This window comes from Hyalella azteca, unplaced genomic scaffold (assembly GCF_000764305.2).
Source record: "Hyalella azteca isolate HAZT.00-mixed unplaced genomic scaffold, Hazt_2.0.2 contig9347, whole genome shotgun sequence".
NCBI classification, from domain to species: Eukaryota; Metazoa; Arthropoda; class Malacostraca; order Amphipoda; family Hyalellidae; genus Hyalella; species Hyalella azteca.
In genome coordinates, this window is record NW_025939421.1 from 180,604 (window position 1) to 190,055 (window position 9,452).

Below are 9,452 nucleotides of genomic sequence, written 5' to 3' on the forward strand. Positions count from 1 at the left end.
CATGACATGGTCGTAAACATGACATAGTCGTAAACATGACATATAAACATGACATGGTCGTAAACATGACATGGTCGTTAACATGACATGGTCGTAAACATGACATGGTCGTAAACATGACTTGGTCGTAAACATGACTTGGTCGTAAACATGACAAGATAATAATGATGATGATCAAGGTTCAGTATAATGATGGATCAAGAGTGATGTGGTGGAGACGATGGCCAGCTGTTGGTGCTGTACGGAAGTGTGAGATTAAACATCTGCACTCACGCTATAGCAGACGTATTTATTTACTATATAGAAATGCGTAAATATGTAAGATAATAGGGTGACTACACAGCTGCACCCATGAAGCACACAGCTGTATATTGTATGAAGCAAAACACAATCAAAAATGAAGACCTGAGAGGTTGAAAATGCAGTCCGGAATGAAGTACGTAAAATGCTGGAATTATTAAAAAAAGATTGCACACAAACTATACGCGAAAATTTAATCCCACATACAATATTTTCTTTACAACTGCGACTGCAAGTTGAAAGCCAATCAGTTATTAGGATCATCAAAAAATATTATGGTTGATAAATGTTAATGTGGCTATTTGATTGCTAAGTATGTGTTTGGACAAAAATAACACAATAAAGATTAGGTTAAAAAACACCAAATGAAATGAAGAAAACACGAATAATAATTAATTGAAACTATGAATAAATATCAGTTGACGAACGTCGAAGAAATCTTCCACACATCTAACGTTGAATCAACGGTAATACAACGTTTGTATGAACGTTGAAATTGAGCTGTTTGAACGTTGACATTACGTCCTTTTAACGTTCAAATTACCTCGTTTGGACGTTGAAATTGCGTCGTTTTAATTTTGAAATTACGTCCTTCAAACGTTATTTCAACGCTATTTGTCCGCTTGTGAATAAATGGAATAAATGTAGTCAGTTTTTAATAAGGATAATTTGTGCAGAAGAGCTAAATGTGTGCAGAAAGGGAGCAAAATGTGCAGAAAGGGTGAAAAATGTGCAGAAAGGGAGCAAAATGTGCAGAAAAGGAGAAAGAGTGCAAAATATGAATAAAATTGTGCAGAAATATAGCTGAAAAAGGCGTGCAGAATAAGTCCAAGTGTGCAGAAGGGAAGGAAGTTGTGCATAAAATCGAATTAGACTTTAAAAATCTCTAATAAAAAAGTGAACAAGTAAAAATAATAAATGTGCAGACATGAACCGTAATTGGAATGACAAACTTGGGTCACAAACATATAGCCACAAAAGTTGTTATGAAAACAACACCGAAAGTTCTACAGTGAAACCACATTAAGAATGCAGAAGCTGCCATGCGAAACCGCCTTCGAAACCATTGAAAAAAATATTATTAAAGTTTTGACAAGGTATTCAGAAGTTACCTGTTGCTGGACGGTTACCCGGTAACCCGATGCTGGTAACTAGACTATTACCTGGTTGCAGGTCTCCAAGGTTGTGTGCATGTTTACATCTCGGCAGTGCAGAAACATGTTACAAGAAAATCTATGAAATGTTGATGTCATTTTAGACTAAGTGTTTCTAAGACTCTCTATCCCGATGTTTTCCTTAAAAAGAAAATTAATTTTTGTAGTTTTGAACTTTAATACAATGCCGCTATATGCTTATTTTTTCAAACTTCACGTAGATTCGCTTACACTCTTCACAGAAATCTAAGTTTCCGTATTTAAAAGCTTCAAATACTTGCTTTACAAACTTTTAGAAACTTTCAAGTTTTAATTTTTTCATATTTAAAACCTTTTTTGAAAAGCAGACAACTTTAAAAAATATAAATAAAAACTTTAAAAAAGTTGAAAATTCGCATAAAACCTACACAAATTGGAAAAATTTCCACGTAAAATGACCTGTAAAATAGGGCAGTTGTATATTAGATTCTGAACAAAAAACACAACTAAATTCCTGTCCCAAAAATGCACCAAGAATGCTATTAAATTTAATATAATATTATAATTTAATGCAAGTGCATTTAAAAATATGACAATCGAAATTACTCTGTATTTCCTAAGGCGGCTTTCCTCGCTTTTATAAATTCTTGCGTCCGCATTTTGTTTAATTTTATTAATTTTTTAGTTATGTAGCATGTTTACATTCATCTTTACGCTTCTTGAATTTACTATAATAACGAAAATCGTCGTTTACATGCAGTGTATAAACCTATATCTACAATATTATCTAAATTAACGTATATAGTAGATGCATATATACATCTTGTCTCGCCCATTGACTTATCACCGCTCGCTTCAATATATATTCCTCTAAATATTTCATCAAGACATTCAACACATGAATAATTTATACATCATTTAACCATTATTCAACAACTTAATCATACTAAATGACTTCATACAAACACATGCAATATAGGCTTCATATACACGCACTAATTCAAGGTTTCATACAAACAAACAATTCAAGTCACAAACAGACACCCTAAAACACAAGCAGACGAAAAAATTAATCCTAAGAAACATAACTAAAAAATACGTCAACCTGACCTAATTAACTGCCGTTTAAATAACCAATAAATTATTTTAAAAACTAACCGAAATTACAGGCGATTGAAATTATTATTAACGACTTACCGGGGCCAGAGAAGCAAGACGATGAGGGGAGTTCTTAACTTAGAACTTACTAGAGAAGTTGCAGGCCGTGGCCAGCATTGTCGTAAGAATAGCGCCCTGTAACGAGCAATGGTGTTACGACAAGTCGTGAGAATAGCGCCCTGTAACGAGCAATGGTGTTACGACAAGTCGTGAGAATAGCGCCCTGTAACAAGCAATGGTGTTACGACAAGACGTGAGAATAGCGCCCTGTAATGAACAAGTCTCATGTCAAGTCACCTAGGAAGTCATCACGGAATACACCTCAAAAGTCACATCAGAGTCACCTCAGAAATCCCCCCTAGAAGTCACCCCGACAAATGTGGTCCGAACAAGCCCCAGAAATGCTGACATCGCAAGCCCAAACTGAAGCCAAACAACCGCGCCTCTCTTTTGGCAAAATTATCTTTATTAATGTCTTATCTAATCATCCTATTATCTAACTTCACCGTTAATGTATTGATGTTAGGTTTTCTTAAGTCACCTTCTATATAATCAGCGTTCTAATTCAATTTACAGCCGCTAATTAATCAATACGGTATTTTACCAGGAATTTAAAAGCAAAGATAATACCACAAAAATTCACCATATCTTTATAAGAGAAAACGTTTCGGAGACCAGCTCCATCGTCAGTTCATAACAAAGTGGGCTCGTTTTGTTCAGGTATAAGTATACCCTTCCTGTTCTTATGCGATCGTCACTAGTTTACAGATGTAGTTGTGCGCAGTGCGCATCAGCGTACGTCAGTATGACGTCACGCAATTTCTATACTAGGCTGGCTGAGCATAAGGGCAGGAGTTATAGAGCGGGGAACCTACTTGCACATCCACCTTATTCTGCTGTATACGTGTTCATGCTGAGCAGTGCAACACCTCTGTATCTGATAGTGATTTTAAAGTTCTAGCTTCCACATCCGGTGTTACTGATCTACAAATTTTGTAATCCCTGCATATATTCAAACAGAAGCCTAATCTGAATGTCGCTTTTAGCTCCTTTCCTCTTAAAATAGTAAATAGATAGGCCATTTACCAGCGTTCATTTCTTGTCACATTTACTAGCTTTCCGTTTTAATACCGGCTAGTGGACTTTACTAATTGATTGTATTTGTGTTTCTAGGACTGAAATTCTTCTGAACTGAACTTTGTGTCATGAACTGACGATGGAGCTGGTCTCTGAAACGTTTTCTTTAATGAAGATATGGTGAATTTTTGTGATATTGTCTTTGCTTTTAAATTCCTGGTTAACTTGCGATTTTAAGCAAACAAGTGATTTTAATACTTATATTAATATTTTATTGATTCATTTTATTTTAGCGAATTTACAGCTGCACTGCATAATCCATCTTCATGGTAAGAAATATAAAATATTATACTTTTAAATTCAAGGTTCGTTAGGAATCGACTAGCCACTAGCATTAACTGCACACTCAAACAAATAGCGGGTCATATTGCCGTATTAATGGGTCACGTCTTACCCACAGCACTAGCAAAGAGCGGACGTAACACTGATACGTCCTTTAGCTAGACCAAACTGTGTCAGGATGACCCACACAAGGCAAAAAGTGCATCGTTATTTGGACAAAGTCTCACTCATTTATTTGAGTGCGAGAATGAATGATACAAGCTTGGGTAAGCAGTGTGCCGCAAGAATCTATACAAGTTAACTATATATATGGCGGGACAGCTGTACAAATGATATGTGGCGAGGCCATCTATGGAAATTATTATCTATATAGCGAGGGCAACTATTTAAATCAATTATATACGTGGCGTGTTATCAACAAGTAATGTAATCAACGATATGTGGCATGTGGCATATTATCAACGCTATGCGACATGTTATCAACGAATAATGTTATACGAAAGAGTGGTTGAGATACATACAACTTGACTTCTGAATCAGCAGGAAACGATCCTTATCAAAAGATAACCTCCCCTTTTTCAAGAGGGTAAACACCCCTTTTCAAGAGAGGTAATCGCTCTCTTTTCAAATGGGTAATCCCTCTCTTTTGAAAGCATAACCAACCCCTGTTAAAAAGAGGATAACCACCCCCATTACAACAGAGTAATGACCCTTTTTCCAAGAGTAACCACCTCACTTTATGAGGGGTGACCACTTCTTTTCAAGAAGTATAACCAACACGATTAGACGAAACTCGGAACCATTGAAATTAAAAGAACGACTACACTGCGTTTTTAAAGGAAGTTTCTTTAGAGAATAGCACGGAATACGTTATGATAAGAATCTGTTCTCGAAATAAGACGAAAAAGATTATAGGTGGAAGATAAATGGATGAGGTTCGAACCAGCAATGAAGTTTCCCAGGTGGGTAGAGAGTGTGGTAGAAAGTGTGGTAGAAATTGTGGTAGAAAGTGAGGCAGAAAACGTGGTAGAACGTGTGGTAGAAACTGTGGTAGAAAGTGAGGCAGGGAGTGTGGTAGAAAGTGAAGTATAAATTGTGGTAGAAAGTATGGTAGAAATTGTGTTAGAAAGTGTGGTAGAAATTATGGTAGAAAGTAAGGCAGGAAGTCTGGTAGAAAATGTGGTAGAAAGTGAGGCAGAAAGTGTGGTTGAAAGAAAGGCCGAAAGTGTGGAAGAAAGTGTCCATGTACACTTAAAGCCAGTAAGTATCTTTAAAACTATCCAACCATCAAAGTAAGTTAGAATATCTTGCATAATATTGAAGATCCTCTGTAAAATTACGCAGAAATCCAATAGAAAAAAATGCTTACATTAAAACGTTTCTATTCAGTATTGCTAATTACCTCAACTAGGATAATATCCTAGTAGTCCTAGTCATCATTCAATTATTAATACTATCCTTTATTAATCATTATCTTATATAGTGTTCTGTTTGTTAAGTGCACTTAAATCATTATACGAGACGGGAGAATGGAGTGAGCTTTACTATCATTCTTCATCATTGTAGATGATAGTGACAACATTGTAGATGTTGATGTGGCGATGATAAGATCCTGATGATATCGTTGCAAGTATGGCTCTCTGATAATGATAACTCAGATAACACCGATAACTCTAACGTCTCTGATGATACTGATAAACCTGATAACCCCGATACCTCTGATGACACAGATAATTCAGTGATAGTTGCGATAACTATGATGATAACAATGATTATAACAATGACGATAACAACTAAGATAACAGTGATAACAATGATGATAACAATTAAGATAACAGTGATGATAACAATTAGGATAACAGTGATTATAACAATAATGATAACAATGACGATACCAATGTTGATAACAATTATGATAACAGTGATGATAACAATTATGATAACAGTGATGATAGCAATGATAACAATGAAGATAACTATGATAACTGCGACAACTATGATAACTATGATGATATCTATGCTGATAACCATGAATTACCTTGAGTTTTCTTCTGGCGTTGAACTTTCTGAGGCAGTCGACGGTCTCCTGCCTGTGCACCACAGACGCCACGCGCTCGCGTTGCTGCAACATAAACATATATTTTAATAACTAATATTACTTTATATATTACATACTAATTATGGTATTAGCTAAATATATATTAATTTATATCTAACTAATATAATAGTTAATATATAATCACAGAAGAAAACTATTGTTTTTAAAAATTAATCAATTTTAAGAGAAAATAAATGCTCTAAATTTTCCGACAAGGAAAAAAATGTATTTATGTATTTCGGGAGCTCAACAGGTTAATGTTTACATCAATATATTCACGTTAATAAAGCTAAATAGATTTGATTAATATATTCTATCATTATAAATGTTAAATAATTTAATAATTAAATAAATCAATAATTCGAGTTAATCACGCAATAGAAATAGTCATCCGCAACTGTGAATAACTCGCTATTATATGTAGTTTGTGTAGGGAAACTACAATAATGTGACATAATATCGTAAGGAAAATTCAGACAAATATATTTTGAGGGACTAACTGCGTGAAGATGTTAATTCTGAGGGAAATTCTAACTGAGAGCAGCATAATCTGAGGGTAACATTGTCAAGTGTACGGCAATACGAGGAAAGCATAGTACGAGGGTAACCTTATTTAAGTGTAAGGTATAACGAGGGCTGTAATATCAGAGGGTATCATTTTTTGAGTGTACGTTAAAAAAGAGGGGTAGCCTTATCTGAAGGTAGCCTCAGAGGCTAATCAAGCGTCTTATAAACTTAGAGTTCAGAGTAGTATAATCTCAAGGCAGCATACTATGAAGTTAACACAATCTGAGGGTAATAAAGAGGAGGGTAACGTAATCAGAGGGATCATATTCTGGAAGGAAACAACGATGAGAAACAAACAACATATTTCCAATCAACGCGATCGGAAGGAAACTTATTCTGAGGTAATGTAAACTAATAGTAAAGTAACCTGAGAGTAAGACGAGGATGAGGGTAAGAGTAAGGGCAATAAAGGTGAGGTAATAAGGCTGAGGGTAATATGAGTGAGGTAATAGGGGTGAGGGTAATAAGGGTGAGGGTAATACAGGCGAGGGTAATAAGGCTGAGGGTAATAAGATTGAGGGTAACAAGGGTAATAAGAGTGAGGATAATACAGGCGAGGACAAAAAGGCTGAGGGTAATAAGATTGAGGGTAACAAGGGTAATAAGAGAGAGGGTAATACAGGCGAGGGTAATAAGGCTGAGGGTAATAAGATTGAGGGTAACAAGGGTAATAAGAGTGAGGGTAATAAGGCTGAGGGTAATAAGGCTGAGGGTAATAAGGCTGAGGGTAATAAGGCTGAGGGTAATAAGAGTGAGGGTAATAAAGGTAAGGGTAATAAGGGTGAGGGTAATAAAGCTGAGGGTAATAAGGGTGAGGGTAATACGGCTGGAGGTAATAAGGGTGAAGGTAATAAGAGTGAGGGTAATAAGGGTAAGGATAATAAGGCTGAGGGTAATAAGGGTGAGGGCCATAAAGGCGAGGGTAATAAGGGTGAGGATAACAAGGGTGAGGGTAATAAGGCTGAGGGTAATAAGGGTAATAAGGCTGAGGGTAATAAGGGTAATAAGGGTGAGGGTAATAAGGGTAATAAGAGTGAGGGCAACGTACGCAGATCCAGGGGTGCTTGAGGGCCTCGGCGGCGGTGATGCGCTTGGCGGGGTTGACGGTGAGCATCGAGTTGATGAGGAGAATCTTGTAATTCATATACGAGACGTTGCAGATATTCAGTAATATTCTAAGATTATTGTCACTCCTTATAAAACTGATCAAAATATAAAAATTTTTATATTTTTCATAATTAAATAGAGTAGGTAAGATAATCATGAATGATATTGCTTTTCAAACTCAATGAATTATTCATGAAACTGACAATAATAATGCTTTCTGTTGAGTGAATAAAGCATTTACAGAGCCAGCGACTAAAGTTTTTTCTGCACTAAACCAATGTATACCTACAACACTAACAAGATTAGTGAAGTGATATAAACACTTTATACCCGAAGTATTAAAAGATACTCATATCCTTAAATCCCAAATCAAAAATGAATTCAAAAGCGGAGAAAATGCCAAGTGAATTCAGATAAATTTACCATAAACGTTAAAAAAACTCCATCATCATAAAAATTCTAGAACACCAAACGCATGATCAATAGAAAGAGCATAATTTACTCCTAAGAGATTAAATCCTGAATAGATTGATAAATGGACAAAGTAGCGTGAAAAAAGCATAGATCGAAATTTTCAATCAAATGAAAACTTAATCGGTCCTAAGAAAAAGATTTCGTATAAAAATATACAACGATTCCAAGGTCCTTGGAATCGTTAACTTAACTAGAGCCCAAAAATTTAAAAATAATTTCAAAAAAATTATATATTTCCTTCAGACAAAGAACGTCGATTTGTTCCGCTTGAAAACGCGCAGCAAAATGAGGCGGATAGGCAAGCAGAAGTCTAGAGCGATAACACCTGCCACGGTCTTCTGCCAAAATGGTGTAGAAATTAGGCTTTGTAGCTTATCTGCTAAACTTTATCTTAACAGAGCTCAATTTCGTATCCTTTTAAATATGAGAATTGAAAGGTTCTTACGAAAATTTAAATCAAAAGCTTCTAACGAATAAGTAGCCCGCATTCTTCTGACATGATGGAGTTGGTCTCTACACCGTTTGTAATAAAATTCTGGTAAATTCACTCGGTTTTTTTTTTTGCTTTTAAATTTTTTAATGTATACAACAATAAAAGGTAATAAAAAAAATATTAAATAATTTACAGTAAACATTTTTCATGTCTACAACAATATGAAGCTACGCTACATCAAGTTAATAATAAATGGTAAGATAATATAATAATGAAGTATAAAGCTTGTCCAATGATAATAATGAAGTATAAAATGATAAAATGAAATATAAAATGATAAAATGAAGTATAAAATAATAATAATGAAGTATAAAATGATAATAATGAAGTATAAAGCTTGCCTAATGATATTAATGAAGTATAAAATGATAAAATGAAGTATAAAATGATAATAATAAAGTATAAAGCTTGTCTGACATCGTAGGCGCCGGCCTTGATCTGCGCGTAGAGGCGGTGTTGGTCTTCATCCCAGAAGGGCGGGTAGCCCACCAGCAGGATGTATAGGATCACCCCTGCCCACACATGGGTGTTTATTAGGGATGATTACTGGTGAATACATAAGGAATGATGAATACATAAGGAATGATGAAGACATGAGCAATGATGAATACATGAGGAATGATGAATACATGAGGAATGATGAAGACATGAGGAATGATGAAGACATAAGGAATGATGAATACATGAGGAATGATGAATACAT

The 9,452-nt window shown here is 35.2% G+C and overlaps 1 protein-coding gene across 1 annotated transcript in view; it reads right to left on the reverse strand.

Annotated features, from left to right (window-relative positions):
- The window catches only part of LOC108672739 (calcium/calmodulin-dependent protein kinase type II delta chain), a gene marked incomplete at its 5' end in the record, with an annotated part of 56,298 nt that overhangs the window by 42,503 nt on the left and 4,343 nt on the right, over window positions 1–9,452 (reverse strand). Inside the window, 5 exons of the mRNA XM_047881977.1 lie at window positions 2,681–2,726; window positions 6,049–6,132; window positions 7,724–7,841; window positions 8,753–8,769; window positions 9,167–9,261. Coding sequence (XP_047737933.1) covers window positions 2,681–2,726; window positions 6,049–6,132; window positions 7,724–7,841; window positions 8,753–8,769; window positions 9,167–9,261 — 360 coding nt within the window. The remainder of the gene's footprint in view (window positions 1–2,680; window positions 2,727–6,048; window positions 6,133–7,723; window positions 7,842–8,752; window positions 8,770–9,166; window positions 9,262–9,452) is intronic.